Source organism: Argopecten irradians, chromosome 11 (genome assembly GCF_041381155.1).
Source record: "Argopecten irradians isolate NY chromosome 11, Ai_NY, whole genome shotgun sequence".
Classification (NCBI taxonomy): Eukaryota; Metazoa; Mollusca; class Bivalvia; order Pectinida; family Pectinidae; genus Argopecten; species Argopecten irradians.
The window spans coordinates 26,888,560-26,909,185 of record NC_091144.1 but is presented as its reverse complement, the minus strand read 5'-3'; the positions used below and the strand labels follow the sequence as shown (position 1 = coordinate 26,909,185).

Sequence of the window (20,626 nt, the reverse complement as noted above, 5' to 3'; positions counted from 1 at the left end):
ATAAACATCAGTGAAAGATTTTGGAAGATCAGCATTCGGCAGGCCTTTTGCTAACAAAATAAAATATTTCTATCAGTAAGAGATATTCCTATCTAGTTCACATATCCATGGAAAATTCTATTAATTTATGTATGAGCACAAAATACCTCCACACCCTAAAAATGATGGACATTTGATTGAGATGTTCTCAAAATCATCTGTCGCTTTTTTACAAATCAAGAATGCAACTCATATTTTTGCTTAGGAGTATTTTATTTGTTAAAGAAAAATGATACACATGCATCATCACTATACAGACAACTGTGATCCATGATCAAACTTCATACATGAAAAATGAATAAGGCTATGAATTCTAGTGCAGAATCACCAGTACTAAAATATGTTCCAATATTTACAGTAAACTAACTTAACACCACAGAAAATATTTTGTTATATCAAAAATCTGTTTTTTAGCCAAACTGATGAAACTGTTTTATAAAACTATATTTCATCTATCCAGACTTTGTTTTAATATAAAACTTTTTATCCAGAATGTTTTTATATAAAACTTTTTATCCAGGCCTTTAACTGTCTGAAGTAGGTTTTTGTAGGGAGCAGAGTATGAGTATATATAAATATATTTATAACTGTATACCTATATACATCTATGATTATGTAAAAAGAATGAGTAGTTTTAGCACTAAGAAAAGTAACTGTCTTATTATTCTATCAATGCAGAGAGATATTAATGGACAGGTTTAGCACTATCAAAATCACCATAGAAAAAAATATATTAATATATGTATAAATGTACTGGGGTAATATATCTACAACATAAAGTCAATATCACCAGGATTAATTAGCAATAAAAACAAATAAAGATAAAAACAATGAGTGGTAATAGATGAAATGTAACACAAACAGTTTCTCATGTAATTTACACTAGTTTACATTGCACAGAAAGGTCAAGCAAAAAGAATATTTGTTTCTGACTGCCAGTACTGTAAAAGTATAGTAGTTTCTGTATCTGAAAGACTCCTCATTCGAACTTAAGTTAATTCATCGTAAAAAGACAAATTGGCTGAAAGTTACTGACAAACCGCCAGCTGCCAATTAAACCTCCAAGCCACAGGGACCTGGCACAAATTTCTAACCAACAGTATTTATACATAAATATATCTATTTATTTTTATCATTACAATATGTCATGCTGTCTGGCAGTCAGTCAATAATTTACTGTCACATGTACAATTATGTACTCTATTTTTAGTTTAGTTCATGGTACTAAAAAATTTAATGAAAAACAAACATTCTTTAGAGATAACATCATATATCTATACTGCAATTACAAAATCAAAATGTGATTAATTTTATTTTAGCCTCACACCGGTACATTGACAATCACAAATTTAACACAAATAAAAAATAACTTGTGTTGGTATGGTGCATATACATTGTAAACATAATCATAAAGTTATAAACACATTTTTCCAATATTTGGCCTAACATATGTAATACATCATGTAATGTAATACCTTGGCCATTCAACTTATATAAACATCAGTCTTGCCTTATACACTGGTTTGTTGTATATATGATAGATAAAAATAAAAAAGACACATATTTTATTTGCCCTATTTACAGTTCAGCCATATAAAATGTATACTTATATTTATAGTGATTAAACAACTACTAAAATAATACATATCATAATAGAGTTGGTATACCTTATGTACATAAAAGAAACCCTGTAAACTGTTTCGATGTGTAATACATTACCCTTAAAGTTAAAGCCCAAATATTAATTAATTCCATTAATTAAACTGAAGAATGTGTCCCAATATTATTAATTAATTTCACTTTTATATTTATAAGATTCCAGAAGATGATGGTTTTGGAATAAGTTATATATATTTATCTTTTAAAAAAAAAAAAAAATAAAAAAAAAATATGTATGTGTACTTGTAAAATCACCAGAGCCAGTTGCCCAAAGAGTGATTAGCTCAAACATTTGATTGGTGAATTATTTCGTCTCACATTTGCTGAAAATCCTGTGATTGTATCATCTCTAAACTCAGGTTAAGAATGAAATACTTCAGAATTTTATAAATTTTGTCAAGCTTATGTCAAGTTAATTTAACTTGTTTTGAAAACTGTCATTAACCTTATCATCTTTTAACACCTGGGTTTTGGGAATATATCTTTGTCTTGTCACTGCATATCATAGAGTTACCTCCCTTGTCACAATGTATGTAGGTACATCCATTGTGATGTCAGTATTTTGTGAGCACAATTCAAGTTGTTTTCTCCAAAACATGTGACATTACACTCGCCAACACAAAACTTCACAATCAATACCTACATACAAGGGCAGATAACTCATATGCAAATACAGAATTAGTGAAGTTATTATCAATTAATGATTAATATTCAATAAAATAAATTTTGTAGGAGCATTAAAAAGTGTATTGAAATAAAAAAAATAATTTTCATGAATAACAAATATATAAAATGTACATATTTAATACAAGCTCATTTCACCGGGAAACTTTAAAATAATATCACATCTGTATGTAGCTAGACACCGGGATTTATTCCCCTTTTTACATTCTCACAAATTGCAAAGAAAAAAAAGGTAAGCAGATATGGAGCCATAGTTGATAAATATGCACATCAAACCTTTCTATATTGGATGTAAACAAATACACCTACCATCCAATCTGTGATTAAGATTACCTCCCCTTGTAAGATAAGTCTTCCCAATTCAGATACCTTCTCTTATAAGATAATATCATTCGATATAGATAACCTTTTCAGATAATATTATCCAATTTTATTATGTCCCCTTTGAACTTAATTTTGTTTATAACTTAATTTTGTCTATTTTTATTACCCTCTATTTTAGATAATATTACCCATTTTTATTACCTCCCCTTTAAACTTAATTTTGTTTATCTTTATTACCTCCCTTTAAACTTAATTTTGTTTATCTTTATTACTTGCCCTTTAAACTCAATTTTAAACTAATCTTATTACCTCCCCTGTTTGTAAAGAAACTATTATGTTAAGATTACTTTCTTGAGAGATTTAAAGATGCTACACACCACAGGAACCTGGCACGATTTTTTTAATCTGAACATTATACATATATATAATAGTATCTAATATATGTATGTATACTGTTTGTTAAAAAAATGTGTGCCAGGTCCCTGTGCCATTGACCTTTAGATTACAATTACCTTTCCTGCATGCATAATACAAAGATATTTTGCATGTATATAATGAACTCCCCTGTAAGATACACTATCTGTCTAAAATGACCTAATACTACTTCAAATATTAATTCAATATATGAAATCTTTTATCTACAAAATGAAATGTCTATTGATTTGAAAGCCTTCTATTTAACATCATCTTAATTATCTCCCCTTCGAAATCTTATTAAACCGACCTTCTTTCTGTTTTATCTTCTGTAATTTACTTTTTCCCCCTAATCAATGGAAATTCATGTCAGAGGCTTTTACTGATTTTATCATCTCCCTTGGCAATACTGATCTAGTTACCTCCCCTGTTATAGATATGTGTTGGTAAAAGATCTTTTGGCTTGGTAATAGGGATATATGTCATCTGAATATTATCATTCTCCAGCTTCCAGTCACATGTACGACACAATTCCACAATAAAAACTTTCGCCAGCAATTTAGCATATTCTTTCCCAATACACATCCGGCCTCCATACCCAAATGGCAGAAAATTAAACTTTCCAATGTCCTGTTTCCCAAGGTCGGATACTTCCTCTGTCCACCTGTCGGGGTTGAACTCCAGTGCCTTTGAGTAGACTGGAGAATTGTGATGAGTTTCCCGTATACCGAAGCATATTGTCCAGCCTTCAGGTACCTGATAGTCCTGCATAGAATAGAAATCATGCATGTATGATATCACGATATACTTTTAATAAACTAATTTTAGAGGTAGTTATATTTTTTTTTAAATTTACACTATTTTTGACTTAAGCATTAGTTATGTAGGGCGCTAAATTTTGAATATCTCTGGTATTGAATTATCAAATTATACTAATTTATATTCATGCTAATAAATCATAGATGTTTTTCGCGTTTGTGCTAAAATTTGACTGCACTAACATCAGTATGTTTATGGTACTACTTCATAAATAAAAAGTATTTGGAGTCTGCATCAATACATTTGAAAATAATTGAATACTATTCTTAATTTTTTTTAAATATATATAATTAAATTTTCAATTATTCAGCTTTCTGATTTAATGCTGGCTCCCTTAGCTCTGTCTGCTTAAATTCATGCAAAATCTATTGACTATTTAAAATTTGAAAGAATCACAAATTTTCTTCTTTGGACAGAGCCTTTTACTCTGGTTCTTCTAAAGTCACAATACATAAAATATATTCTCCCTTTCTTGAGAACGTTCTTATTCTAATGTGTTATGGTAAGTGCTTCAAGAATTTGGTAGTAGAAATTTAAAGCACTTCTGCTTTCTGGATAGTCACATTGACTTACCCCTAGTTCAAATGTCTTGATCGCACGTCGGAATCCAGCGCCCACAGGTGGTGCGAGCCTTAAAACCTCCTTCATAACACAATGGAGAAAGGGGAGGGAATTCAACTTGGTGATGTTTAAATCAAAGGTTTCATCCTCATTATCCAACAAGTCATTTTCTTCGAGTTCCTTCCGAAGTCTGTCCAAGTATTCTTTGTTTTTCCCAAGGTACATAATAACAGAGCAAAGGACACTAGAGGTTGTGTCATGTCCAGTGAATAAAAGCTCGTTAGCGGCTTCGCAGAGCTCTTCCCAAGGAATAGTGACATCTCTTTCTTGGGAATACAGGATAAAGTGCATTGCTGTCGTAAAATCTTGGTCGCTTCCCTCATTCACAATCTTTCTCAGGCATTTGTCAATCTCAGCTACAATCTTTTGTTTAGCTTTCAAACCCTACAAAAAATGTTAATATAAAATTAATTTCTATCCCCAATATTGGAACTTTAGGCACAGTTTTTATACCATTGAGAAATTTGCTCTGTTCACCGTTGTCCTTTAGATATAGTTTAGTACTCAGATTTTTATGTCACTATCTGTGTAGCAGGGTTGAACTGGGTGAATCATCGGTACTGATCAAGTGGCTCAGAGCATCAAGATTGTGTTCAAAGGTCCCCCCCTCACTCCACAAGGTCCCCCCTCCCCATCCTACACCCTCTCCTATTGTCCAACCTATTGTATTTGTACAGATTTTGGTTTAAGTTTTTCTGTGATTGGTTACCACCTCCAACCCCCCCTCCCCCCTCAACTCCCCAAACTTACCCACATAATAAACAACTTAGGTTATGAATTTATCCAATAACAAAAAATAATCTGCATTTACAATTTGACAAGAGAATCTTACCTTGTATAGACCAAACCCAGGAAGGTTGATTGGGAGAGAAAAAGAGTTGTACATCATTTCCTCAAATAGATTCACCAGATTTGCAGACCCCTCATATTGAAATCCAATTAAAACTTTTGAGGCTATCATGAATGTCAGCTTTGCACATTCCTTGTAACCAAGTATATTTCCCTGTTCCTTCCAGGCTTTCAACTGCTGACGACACGTCAACTGAAAACTTGGTATGTAGGACTGCAATGCATTTTGGGAGAATGCTGCAGCGATGTATTTCTTTCGTACCTTGTGTGTGTCCCCCCTCATCATCGACAAAGCGCCAGACCCAAGGATGCGTTGTGTAGACTCAGGCCACTGCGACACAACAATGCTATTTTCACCGTTTAAAATAGTTTTGAAGTACTCTGCATCACTAACACGAATCATTGGTCGGCCCATTAAATGGGTTTTGTATATTGTCCCATATTTGCGCCTTCTTTCGTGGTAGTATTCAGCAACCTGAAACATATATTTATAGACTTCTTTAAAACAAATTTGTTTTTATACTCATCCATTGGTGCTTAAATTGAGCATTTGGAATCCACTGAAAAAGATCTTATTAGGCAGGTTGTTGTTATGCGGAGGTGGTCACTAAAGCATGTTTTATTACTGTGATTTAAAATGTTTTAGAGCAAATCATTGATACTGGTATATATTTCTTGATACATATGAGAATATTAGAACATATCATTTCTAGCTTGACTTTGAGTTTATAACACTTTATCCACTACAGAATAATCTGTCTCATTAGAAAGTTACAAGGACCACAGCGTTTGACCAGATTACACAAGAGTTCAGTTTGTAGAGGTAAAATATGAATTGGGAGAAAAAAGCAAGAGCTGATCCATATAGAGATTTTGACTAAGACAAAGAAAAGATTTTATCGGTTATAATTCACTCAAACATTGTCATCACCTAGAGCAAATCTAGGTAGGACTAATCCTTACCTTGAGAATGAAGTGGATTGTCTCCCCTATCACTGGATATCCCAGAGTTCCTGGCGGTAGTGGCTTGGTCGAGGTAGTACTTGTTGGATAAACCCTGTAGATGTAAGCCTGCCAGGCCCACCTCAGCAGTACAGGTAATGTCAGCAGAAGTGTTAGTACTCCAGCAAGCTGCCACACTGGATCCAACAAAAGGTACTGGGCAGTGATCTCCATTCTATGAAAAAATAAAACAATCATTAAATTACCTTAACCTGAAATCTACATACATTTTTGTATATTTATTCCATACTTGCATATAACAGAGTGATTTCCATTTCGGGTAGGTATCCATTGTCATGTCATCATTTTGTGCACAACTCAAGTCGTTTAAAGTGAAATGTATGGTGTCAAACTCATCACACATGACATCACAATCAGTACCTACCTGACATCCCCATACCTCTATACTTGATATCTCCACACACCTCTATACCTGACATCTCCACACACACCTCTATACCTGACATCACCAAGCACTTCTATACCTGACATCCCCACACACCTCTATACCTGACATCCCCACACACCTCTATACCTGACACATCCACACACCTTTATACCTGACACATCTACACACCTCTATACCTGACATCCCCACACACCTCTATACCTGACATCCCCACACCTCTATACCTGACATCCCCATACCTCTATACCTGACATCTCCACACACCTCTATACCTGACATCTCCACACATCCACTCTTACCTGACATCCCCACACACCTCTATACCTGACATCCCCACACACCTCTATACCTGACATCCCCACACCTCTATCCTGACATCCCCACACACTCTATACCTGACATCCCATCACACCTCTAATACCTGACATCCCCACACCTCTATACCTGACATCCCCACACACCTCTATACCTGACATCCCCACACACCTCTATACCTGACATCCAACACTAACTACACACACTCTATACCTGACCCACACACCCTTATACCTGACACCACCCCTCCACACACCTCTATACCTGACATCCCCACACACCTCTATACCTGACATCCCCACACACCTCTATACCTGACATCCCCACACCTCTATACCTGACATCCCCACACACCTCTATACCTGACATCCCCACACCTCTATACCTGACATCCCCACACACCTCTATACCTGACATCCCCACACACCTCTATACCTGACATCCCCACACCTCTATACCTGACATCCCCACACACCTTTATACCTGACATCCCCACACCTCTATACCCGACATCCCCACACACCTCTATACCTGACATCCCCACACCTCTATACCTGACACACCCACACACCTTTATACCTGACATCCCCACACACCTCTATACCCGACATCCCCACACACCTTTATACCTGACATCCCCACACACCTCTATACCTGACATCCCCACACACCTCTATACCTGACATCCCCACACACCTCTATACCTGACATCCCCACACACCTCTATACCTGACATCCCCACACCTCTATACCTGACATCCCCACACACCTCTATACCTGACATCCCCACACACCTCTATACCTGACATCCCCACACCTATATACCTGACATCCCCACACACCTCTATACCTGACATCCCCACACCTCTATACCTGACATCCCCACACACCTCTATACCTGACATCCCCACACACCTCTATACCTGACATCCCCACACACCTCTATACCTGACATCCCCACACACCTCTATACCTGACATCCCCACAAACCTCTATACCTGACATCCCCACACACTCTATACCTGACATCCCCACACACCTCTATACCTGACACACCACACACCTCTATACCTGACATCCCCACACCTCTATACCTGACACACCCCCTACCTACACACCTCTATACCTGACATCCCCACACACCTCTATACCTGACATCCCCACACACCTCTATACCTGACATCCCCAACAAACCTTATACCTGACACACCCACACACCTCTTATACCTGACATCCCCACACACCTCTATACCTGACATCCCCACACACCTCTATACCTGACATCCCCACAAACATTTATACCTGACATACCCTGACACACACACCTCTATACCTGACATCCCCACACACCTCTATACCTGACATCCCCCACACCCTCTATACCTGACATCTCCACACACCTCTATACCTGACATCCCCACACACTCTATACCTGACATCCCCACACACCTCTATACCTGACATCCCCACACCTCTATACCTGACATCCCCACACATCACATCCTTATACCTGACATCAACACACCTCTATACCTGACATCCCCACACACCTCTATACCTGACATCCCCACACACCTCTATACCTGACATCCCCACACACCTCTATACCTGACAACCCCACACCTCTATACCTGACATCCCCACACACCTCTATACCTGACATCCCCACACACCTCTATACCTGACATCCCCACACACCTCTATACCTGACATCCCCACACACCTCTATACCTGACATCCCCACACACCTCTATACCTGACATCCCCACACACCTCTATACCTGACATCCCCACACACCTCTATACCTGACATCCCCACACACCTCTATACCTGACATCCCCACACCTCTATACCTGACATCCCCACACACCTCTATACCTGACATCCCCACACACCTCTATACCTGACATCCCCACACACCTCTATACCTGACATCCCCACACACCTCTATACCTGACATCCCCACACACCTCTATACCTGACATCCCCACACACCTCTATACCTGACATCCCCACACACCTCTATACCTGACATCCCCACACACCTCTATACCTGACATCCCACACACCTTATACCTGACATCCCACACACCTCTATACCTGACATCCCCACACACCTTTATACCTGACATTCCCCACACACCTCTATACCTGACATCCCACACACCTCTATACCTGACATCTCCCACACACCTCTTATACCTGACATCCCCACACCTCTATACCTGACATCCCCACACAACCTCTATACCTGACATCCCCACACACCTCTATACCTGACATCCCCACACACCTCTATACCTGACATCCCCACACACCTCTATACCTGACATCCCCACACACCTCTATACCTGACATCCCCACACACCACTCTATACCTGACATCCCCACAACACTTCTATACCTGACATCCCCACACACCTCTATACCTGACATCCCCACACACACCTCTATACCTGACATCCCCACACACCTCTATACCTGACATCCCCACACACCTCTATACCTGACATCCCCACACCTCTATACCATGACATCCCCACACACCTCTATACCTGACATCCCCACACACCTCTATACCTGACATCCCCACACACCTCTATACCTGACATCCCCACACACCTCTATACCTGACATCCCCACACACCTCTATACCTGACATCCCCACACACCTCTATACCTGACATCCCCACACACCTCTATACCTGACATCCCCACACACCTCTATACCTGACATCCCCACACACCTCTATACCTGACATCCCCACACACCTCTATACCTGACATCCCCACACACCTCTATACCTGACATCCCCACACACCTCTATACCTGACATCCCCACACACCTCTATACCTGACATCCCCACACACCTCTATACCTGACATCCCCACACACCTCTATACCTGACATCCCCACACACCTCTATACCTGACATCCCCACACACCTCTATACCTGACATCCCCACACACCTCTATACCTGACATCCCCACACACCTCTATACCTGACATCCCCACACACCTCTATACCTGACATCCCCACACACCTCTATACCTGACATCCCCACACACCTCTATACCTGACATCCCCACACACCTCTATACCTGACATCCCCACACACCTCTATACATCTGACATCCCCACACACCCTCATATACCTGACACACACACCTTTATACCTGACATCCCCACACACCTCTATACCTGACATCCCCACACACCTCTATACCTGACATCCCCACACACCTCTATACCTGACATCCCCACACACCTCTATACCTGACATCCCACACACCTCTATACCTGACATCCCCACACACCTCTTATACCTGACATCCCCACACACCTCTATACCTGACATCCCCACAAACCTCTATACCTGACATCCCCACACACACCTCTATACCTGACATCCCCACACACCTCTATATACCTGACATCCCCACACACCTCTATACCTGACATCCCCACACACCTCTATACCTGACATCCCCACACACCTCTATACCTGACATCCCCACACACCTCTATACCTGACATCCCCACACACCTCTATACCTGACATCCCCACACACCTCTATACCTGACATCCCCACAAACCTCTATACCTGACATCCCCACACACCTCTATACCTGACATCCCCAAACCTTATACCTGACATCCCCACACACCTCTATACCTGACATCCCCACACATCTCTATACCTGACATCCCCACACACCTCTATACCTGACATCCCCACACACCTCTATACCTGACATCCCCACACACCTCTATACCTGACATCCCCACACACCTCTATACCTGACATCCCCACACACCTCTATACCTGACATCCCCACAAACCTCTATACCTGACATCCCCACACACCTCTATACCTGACATCCCCACACACCTCTATACCTGACATCCCCACACACACCTCTATACCTGACATCCCCACACACACCTCTATACCTGACATCCCCACACACCCTCTATACCTGACATCCCCACACACTCCATACCTGACATCCCGACACACCTCTATACCTGACATCCCCACACACCTCTATACCTGACATCCCCACACACCTCTATACCTGACATCCCCACACCCCTCTATACCTGACATCCCCACACACCTCTATACCTGACATCCCCACACACACCTCTATACCTGACATCCCCACACACCTCTATACCTGACATCCCCACACACCTCTATATACTGACATCCCCACACACCTCTATACCTGACATCCCCACACACCTCTATACCTGACATCCCCACACACCTTATACCTGACATCCCCACAAACCTCTATACCTGACATCCCCACACACCTCTATACCTGACATCCCCACACACCTTTATACCTGACATCCCCAAACATCTCTATACCTGACATCCCCACACACCTCTATACCTGACATCCCCACACACCTCTATACCTGACATCCCCACACACCTCTATACCTGACATCCCCACACACCTCTATACCTGACATCCCCACACACCTCTATACCTGACATCCCCACACACCTCTATACCTGACATCCCCACACACCTCTATACCTGACATCCCCACACACCTCTATACCTGACATCCCCACAACCTCTATACCTGACATCTGACATCAACCTCTATACCTGACATCCCCACACAACCTTTATACCTGACATCCCCACACACCTCTATACCTGACATCCCCACACACCTTTATACCTGACATCCCCACACACCTCTATACCTGACATCCCCACACACCTCTATACCTGACATCCCCACACACCTCTATACCTGACATCCCCACACACCTCTATACCTGACATCCCCACACACCTCTATACCTGACATCCCCACAAACCTCTATACCTGACATCCCCACACACCTCTATACCTGACATCCCCACACACCTCTATACCTGACATCCCCACACACCTCTATACCTGACATCCCCACAAACCTCCATACCTGACATCCCCACACACCTCTATACCTGACATCCCCACAAACCTCTATACCTGACATCCCCACACACCTCTATACCTGACATCCCCACAAACTTATACCTGACATCCCCACACCTATATACCTGACATCCCCACAAACCTCTATACCTGACATCCCCACAACCTTATACCTGACATCCCCACACACCTCTATACCTGACATCCCCACACACCTCTATACCTGACATCCCCACACACCTCTATACCTGACATCCCCACACCCTATACTGACATCCCCACACACCTCTATACCTGACATCCCCACACACCTCTATACCTGACATCCCCACACACCTCTATACCTGACATCCCCACACACCTTTATACCTGACATCCCCACACACCTCCATACCTGAATTTCTAATCTTCTTATTCTCCTTATCTATCTTTTTTCGTAAGCTTTTTTCTGATTGTTTAGAGCAACAGAATGTTTTCTGCAATGTAAATGTTCAGGTGTGAAGGTATTTGTTGCTGAATGTGTATTACAGATATCAATGAACATTCAGCTACATCTCTGTAGATTCCCATTTTATCTGTTAAGATATATATTACTCATCAGCATATATATATATATATATTCTAAATAAGTAACAGGTATATATAAGTATAATCAATTTATACCACAGCAAGTTATGCTAAATGTTAATCAGTACGTAAAAATCTTTTACATGTACCTGTTTTCTTGTGAAATGACAGGAAAGCCATTACACGATCTCTATCCTTTAAGTAAATGTATATTTTGCAATTGACGTCCGCTTAACAAAAGGATTTTACGCATCACAACACATTTTGTCAATATAAGTCTTTTTGATATTAACTAGACTCAGTTGTATATATTGTATTTATACATGTATAACAAACGTATTTCTTAGTCTCAATAATACAAATATTTACGATTCCACCATTGTAAAATAATCACTGTAAATATAATTCTGTTCCCTACCTGATCCTCCGGGGCCTGGTGTGAATTTTAACTACCCTTCTCGAGATGGTTAAACATTACCCCACATTACATTATTTATCGTAGTAGACAGAGGTCAGTGCCCGAGTTCACTGTGCCATCAGGTCATGACCTGGCGCAGAGCTGACATCTTTCAACTATACACTAAGTAGCTAAAACCATGACCAAGGTAAAGCACCACGACATTTCATACATAACTGGGCTAATGTTTTTTATTGGTTTTGGAAACTATCAGTGCGAACCAAATGGCGCATTGGTTCATGCTCTGGGCACGATATCGTTTTGGACGTAAAACATTAAGACATGTAGATTTAAAGGTCATGTCCATCTACGGGATCATTCTGTGAATTGACTTTTGAATTCAGAAAATGTATGAAACACAATATTAATAATGTTCATTGAAAAAATGAATGACTAAAATTATTTATAACGTACCAAAATTGAGTGATGAATTTACTAAAAACGTAATGTTCCTTTTCAAACTCAAAATTTGATATTGAATTGACACAAAAGCTTCGTTTTTGGTTGGTGTATACTAGGAATGTATTGTGAATACATTATATATATACAGCCCGTATAAAAAAAACGAGACTTTATATCGCCAGACAAGCTATTTTTATACACAGATACATAAAAAATCAATACCAACACACACAGGAAGTGATAGACTTATGCGTCACAGCGCGAACAAGGTCACAGGGATTAGACAGTTCGGATTAGTTTTGCATCACAGGGACTCGGAGCTGCTATTACATTCATTTAACTCGTGATAATCGTACTATTATGATCAGAACACACTATAATTCCGCGCAGGAAACTTATAATATTCTAACCAAAGCCGAAGGCTGTTGCAAATATTTCTTTTGGAAATCAGTAATGTCGAACCAATTGAAATAGCATCGATCCGTGTAATTCAATTAATTGTCTTATACATGAAGGACTTTGACGGGTAATTTTAAAATCGTCTTTTGGTTTATACATGCATTTAAAATTCTTCTTATCCTGATCTATCACAGTTACTTCCCTTAGTAAAACGTATACGTGGTCATCTCGGCCAAAGCTAATTGTATATGTGTACTGGAACGAAATGCTTTTTCCATTGATGTAGCAATGTGTGGAAAGTAAAAGGTCATCCGAACATGACCTTTTAGGCGATTTTGTCAAATCCTCTTTTGAACGGAGCGGTTATAAGGATATGTATTTTCATCAGATTGCATTCTAAAGTGCAGTTCTCAGGTGACAAGATCTGAGTTCTCGACAATCATCTTTAAAAAAATGTATAATTATGTAATTAAACTAGTATTCATTTCCTTCATAATGAAATAAAATCTTGTTGTTAGCCAGAAATAAAACCTATAATACACCAAACCGGTCGGAAAGCTGGATCATGTTTTGGTTCAAGTCTATCTTACCAACGGATCAGTAATCATTGATAAATAAAATACAGGTTGATGACGTCATTAGTCTATTACATTGTAAAATACACACGACATTTAGTAACCTTTGAAAGACTACTGCAGAGATTCTTCCGGTGCATAGATTTGATATTAGGTATAAGTCATAACAACTTTATATTTATCTGAAGGACAGCGGCAATCTGATCTATATATGTATATGTACGTAGTAATTGTGTGATTTCACGTTTTAAGTGTCACCGATATATCTATATGGTTTTTTTATAAAATTGTTTTCATGTACATTTCTATCCAAATATTAAATTGTCGTAATTGTCAAGTAATTAACGTCGCAAAGACCGACATAAACAATCAAAGTTATTTCATTGTGATGTTGCATGGAATCCAACAGTTCTCGAGTAGGCCCCTATATTGAACTGACGGTAAAGTCTGTATGACCCGCTGAACTTAACGTCACCTGAACTATATAGGTATATTTTACATAACGTTTTTATCTCAGTACAGTACTACATAGTACTATCATGTTTACTTATCAATCTATATCATTGTTTGTCTCAGTGTATATTTATATACTTAACCTGAGGTCAACTCAACTAAGGTCATCTTCACTGAGGTCAGATTCAGGACATCTAATTATAACATTCCAACCGAGTTTTCGTACAATACGTTCGGGGTCGGCTCACCAGGTCATTCTTCGGTCGGTAAAAAGGTTAAAGCATAACGGTGTCACATTTAACTGATTTTAGTCTTAAAGTTATATGTGCCGTATGTTTCATACTCAAGGATCGAGATAAGCTTTTAATATGTTATTCACCACCAAAAACTACCTACTTGGTGAGAATTACAGTACTTTCATTACAGTGTATGAACGGAAGTGTATAGTATTTTTTAAATTTCGTAGTTGCGAGTCTCTATAGAGGTACTCGGTCACTTGCTAAGACAAATGAAACAATCGATCATGGATAATTTTTGCCAATTTTATTCATTCTATACGTTTTTGTTGTAATCTTCGGTTATAAACGACGTTATGGATAGAAATTTGAACAACCAGTGACTAATGAACTGTTGAGGGTTAACCAGCAAACAGGGACCTGACACGACTTTTTTAAACTAACAGTTTACATATATATATATATTATAGTATCAAGGGTATGAACTCGGCGGTCGAGAAAAACGAACCTATTTTTTTAAAACCGTGATTATTTTAATAAATGGGTTCTACACAACATTGACGGATATCTTACCTTAGAGAGAAATAATTTATCTTTCCATTGAGTGCTTGATGAACAAAATTGGCCAAGTATTGACGAAGTTATGGTTTGATGAATCAGGAAATTTACGAAAAATATGCCAGGTAGACATTTCTCTGTCCGGTCGAAATGTCGTCTCGGCTCTAATGGGCACCTCAAAAACCAAGCCAAAATCACAAAATCTACGCTTGTGGTGGTAAACAGTATCCATAACTGTGTTCATCCACAATCTCCTTTGGAGGTGTCATGACCCGTACTTTGTAGAAACCCCATTTAAACATCGTGTAGCTCACTTACTTTAACCGTGACCGCCATGTTCATTTGTTTTTCGGAACGCTTCTCGAGTTTACCGACAAGCACAACATAACATAATTTGCATAATGTAGTCACTTTATGTAAAGTCGAGAAGCGTTCCGAGAGAAAAATGAACATGGCGGTGACGGTTAAAGTAAGTTTAATTCATTAAACCTTTCATAGATTGATGAAGAAAAAATAACATGTCAAAATGTTCGCCCAGTTACGTGCGATAGCAGATACCCCTGTCTTAATGATAGTGCTTCGAATTCATGGAATCGACCAAAGGCGTTGCACACGCAATTCATCCCAACCGTCCATATTATATATTGACCGGTAAAGCGATCCTCCCATTCCATCGTGATATATAATGAGTCCAAAACAGGAACAAAATAAGACAGTGATCTACTCTTGACAAGGGGACGTAACCCAAAGCCTCGTGATGAAAAGTAGCGAGGGAACATATCCCGAAGCCCTGTGGGGAACGCTCTCGACAAGGGGACAGAGCCCAAGATCACACCGATAAAAAAACAATAGCCTTGTGGGAAACGTTTGTCAAAGGGACAAATCCCAAAGTCTCGCAGAGAACGCTCAAGGGGACATATCCTCAAGTCTCGCGGAGAACGTTCGACAAGGGGACATAACCCAAAGCATCGGAAGGAATGCTCGAAAGAGGACACAACCTTAAGACTCGCAGGGAAACCTCGACAAGGAAACATAACCAAAAGTATCGAAGGGTACGTTCGACAAGGGGACATAACCTAAAGCATCGCAGGGAAAACTCAACAAGGGGGCCTAACCCAAATTCACGCAGAAAAACACTCAAAGGGACATAACCCAAAGTCACGCGGGGAACTCTAGACAAGGGGACATAACCTAAAGCATCGCGGAGAAAACTCAACAAGGGGGCCTAACCCAAATTCACGCTGAGAACACTCAAAGGGACATACGGGGAACACTCGACAAGGGGACAAAGCCCAAAGTCTCGCAGGGAACCCTCGACAAGGAAACTTACCACAAAGTCTCGCGGGAACACTCCAGGGGACATAACCCAAAGTCACGCGGGGAAGTGGGAACACTCGACAAGGCGACGTAATGACCCAAAGTTTGGCAGGGAACGCTTAACAAGTGGACATAATCCAAAACCCCGCGGGGAACGCTCAAGGAGACATAACCGAAAGTAACGCGAGGAACATTCGACAAAGGATATAACTCAGGGTCTCACAGGGAACGCTTGACAAGAGGACAGAACGAAAAGTCTCGCGAGGAACGCTCGATTGCAAGCCCAAATGTGACTGCAAAATGAGACAGCACGAAGAAAATGTATCGCCATGATCATTGGTAGAGGTAGTCTACACGTACATGTGCAGGTTATTGTTATGGTTTAAAGATTTTGTCGGTGGTATGAGGAAATTATTCATCGGATTTAATTTCGATATTTCAGGCAGAAAATTAGAGATCGCAGCCAAACTCGAGTCTCCGCCGAGACTCAGAAGCAGAGAGGACTATCAATGATGTTACAATGTGTTTTCTCGACAGAATTATTTAATCGTACCAACGGAAATCTAAAATGTGGTACTCTGAAAAAAACCTATACACTATGTTTAATGTCAATATATTCAATATTTGGGGTCAAAGAAGTTATGTCAACGGTTGCATTTTAGATAGCTCTAAGTCCTTACAAACGTATATATGTAGGATACGAGTTACTTGAAGTAGTAAAATATGGGGCAATGAAGTTTTTAAATCCTTTAATTTTGATCCATATTTAATGCTAGGTATACTTCTATGCTACTTAGTCATTAAACGCGTATTTTAAGCCTCAAGAATCCATACCCTGGTGCCACCGAAACCTGGCATGGATTTCCGGCACGTGGTTCCTCAACCTTCATTATTATACGCTAACATTACTTTTGTTCAATTAATTATGGAGAAATTATGTCATAGCGTGTTTATCCTATACATGATTGGCAAATAACAAATCTATATAAAAATGGAGAGGCCATTTGAGCGAATCTTAAGCATTTCATCAATAGCGATTAATAATAATATATTTTGCGAGGAGACAAGTTAAACAGATAAATATGACTACATGTATAGTAATTTCTGGGGTCAAAGGTCACAATTTGAAAAACGACACTTTCGATAAAAAACATGCTAAAAAATTAAAAATACTGAAGTAAAAAATAAATTTAGTTACGCGGTATTTATCTTTGCCATAGTTTCGTCTTAGTCTTGTGTATTCGTGTCAGCAGCTACAAAACATACATTGAACTGCGAAAACATTAATTCATAGTCACGTGCTGCTTGTATATCATATTAACGTGTGTCGTTGAGAAAAAACCTGAATGAGTTGATACAGCCCTGTTATATCCTTTCTGTCACTCAAAGTTATATAACAGGGATGATGACCAACATTTTCTATTTTTATCTAAGTTAGACAAAACTTAACAAAGCTTGGTAATTATCAATTGTATTCCTTTACCTACAAACAATATACAAAAAAATGTATTATCAATTGCATCTTACACGACCGCGATGTTCGTAATCGATATATTACATTATTTTTTAGAGACAAATGTTATTTTGGAAACTGTGCCAAAATATTTGTAGCCAAATAATTTGTTGCGCAATAAAATCACTTAAATGGCGAAAAATAAAATAAAATCTTATATGAAAATTGCTTAAACTACATGGAATTATTAAACCTGTTTTTTCATTGAAAATGAAGAGAACGTTTCTATTATAATGTACATTGTATGTCTTACCTGGTATATAGTTTTACACGTGTTGGTGATGTTACATCTCACCTGGACGATTCTCACCTGGCCGTTTCCCACCTGTGTACTCTATAGTATAGTACGAAGTTATAGTAACAAACTAGGCCTGACCTGTTCACGACACCCACCACCCCCATTCATACATTTTGTCAACAAGTATTTAAGATGTTACGATATTTATCGCTTGGGCAATAACACGGGCTGTAACAGTTGACATAAAAGACATAGTACAATGTACATGACCATGTATGGAAGTTAAGACTGAAGACTGGATGTCAGTTGTCAATAAATGTATAATTTGTGTACCATAGATATGTAACCTCTTATGAACAAATCTTGAAACCTTGAAATGCAAATCATCGTTGGATTTTGGAGCGTCTAACACTTACGTTGGGAGCACCCGGTAGAATTCGGAACGCTTGAAAGAATCTGAAGCACCCGACTAAAATATGAATCATCTGCTGCTGTTTGTTGCGTCGTCTAGAGGGGCGCGTCGGCTGGAGTCTGAAACGTCGACTACTATAAAGGTTGGAGCGTCTGTATACGTTTAGAATGTCGACAGGATTTGGAGCATCCGACTATAGCTTGGAGCGTCGGCAGGATTTGGAGCGTCGGCATAATTTGCATCATCCACCTAAAGTTTAGGGCGTCGACAAGATTAGGATCCTCCAACGAAAGTTTATAGCGTCGGCAAGATTTGGAGCAGCCGACTGTAGATTGGAGCGTCGGCAGGATATGGATCATCCAAATAGAGTTTGGAGCGTCGGCAGGATTTGGAACATCCAAATAGAGTTTGGAGCGTTGGCAGGATTTGGATCATCCAACTAAAGTTTGGAACGTCGGCAAGATTTGGATCATCCGACTAAAGTTTTGGGCGTCAGCAAGATTAGGATCATCCAACTAAAGTTTGGAGTGTCGGCAGGATTTGGGTCACCCGACTAGAGTTTGGAGCATCGGCAGGATTTGGACCATTCAACTGAAGTTTGGATCGTCGGCAAGATTTGGATCACCGACTTAAGTTTGGAGCGTCGGCAGGATTGGGATCATCCAACTTAAGTTTGGAGGGTCAGCAAGATTTGGATCATCCAACTTAAGTTTGGAGCATCGGCAGAATATGGATCATCCAACTAAAGTTTGGAACGTCGGTAGGATTTGGATCATCCGACTAGAGTTTGAAGCGTCGTCAAGATTTGGATCATCCAACTTAAGTTTGGAGCGTCGACAGGATTTGGATCGTCCAATTAAAGTTTGGAGCGTCGGCAGGATTTGGATCATCCGACTAAAGTTTGGAACGTCGGTAGGATTTGGATCATCCAACTTAAGTTTGGAGCGTCGGCAGGATTTGGATCATCCAACTAAAGTTTTGAGCGTCGGCAGGATTTGGATCATCCAACTAAAGTTTGGAGCGTCGGCAGGATTTGGATCATCCGACTAAAGTTTGGAGCGTCGGCAGGATTTGAATCATCCAACTAAAGTTTTGAGCGTCGGCAGGATTTGGATCATCCAACTAAAGTTTATAGCGTCGGCAGGATTTGGATCCTCCAACTAAAGTTTGGAGGGTCAGCAAGACTTTTGGATTACCCGTCTAGTGTCATGGAGAAAACAAAATCATTTGTTGAGACCCTATCTATTGTAATTGACTATACTACATTGTATGTAGGTCAAATTGACACATTTCAATCAAATTTGAATATGAGTAGGCTTGAACTAATACGTACATTTCACAAGAAATAAACTCTAGTTTGTTGGTTAGTTCGTTATTCCCCACAGAAAATACTACCAGAGGGTT

The 20,626-nt window shown here is 39.8% G+C and overlaps 1 protein-coding gene across 3 annotated transcripts; it reads right to left on the bottom strand.

Moving 5' to 3' along the window:
• Positions 1 to 1,734: 1,734 nt before the first annotated feature.
• On the bottom strand, positions 1,735 to 18,956 carry LOC138335149 (cytochrome P450 26A1-like). Of its 3 annotated transcripts, none has more exons than XM_069284100.1 (5): positions 18,826 to 18,956; positions 6,373 to 6,586; positions 5,393 to 5,884; positions 4,513 to 4,944; positions 1,735 to 3,885 (listed from the first exon to the last, which is right to left on the bottom strand). In XM_069284100.1, exons 2-5 carry the CDS (start codon positions 6,583 to 6,585, stop codon positions 3,535 to 3,537), a joined length of 1,488 nt encoding a protein of 495 aa, XP_069140201.1. In that variant the 5' UTR covers position 6,586; positions 18,826 to 18,956; the 3' UTR covers positions 1,735 to 3,534. The 3 variants fall into 3 exon arrangements, with proteins under 3 accessions (XP_069140201.1, XP_069140200.1, XP_069140199.1); XM_069284099.1 differs by lacking the exon at positions 18,826 to 18,956 and adding an exon at positions 13,081 to 13,304; XM_069284098.1 differs by lacking the exon at positions 18,826 to 18,956 and adding an exon at positions 12,812 to 12,882.
• Positions 18,957 to 20,626: the final 1,670 nt, after the last annotated feature.

What these genes read in the sequence shown, in the direction of transcription:
- LOC138335149 (XM_069284100.1), bottom strand. Translation starts at nt 6,585, where the DNA reads ATGGAGATCACTGCCCAGTACCTTTTGTTGGATCCAGTGTGGCAGCTT. An exon ending in CAATCCACTTCATTCTCAAG is followed by an intron (nt 5,885 to 6,372) that starts GTAAGGATTAGT and finishes TATATGTTTCAG; the next exon opens with GTTGCTGAATACTACCACGA. An exon ending in TCAAGACATTTGAACTAGGG is followed by an intron (nt 3,886 to 4,512) that starts GTAAGTCAATGT and finishes TATTCTATGCAG; the next exon opens with GACTATCAGGTACCTGAAGG.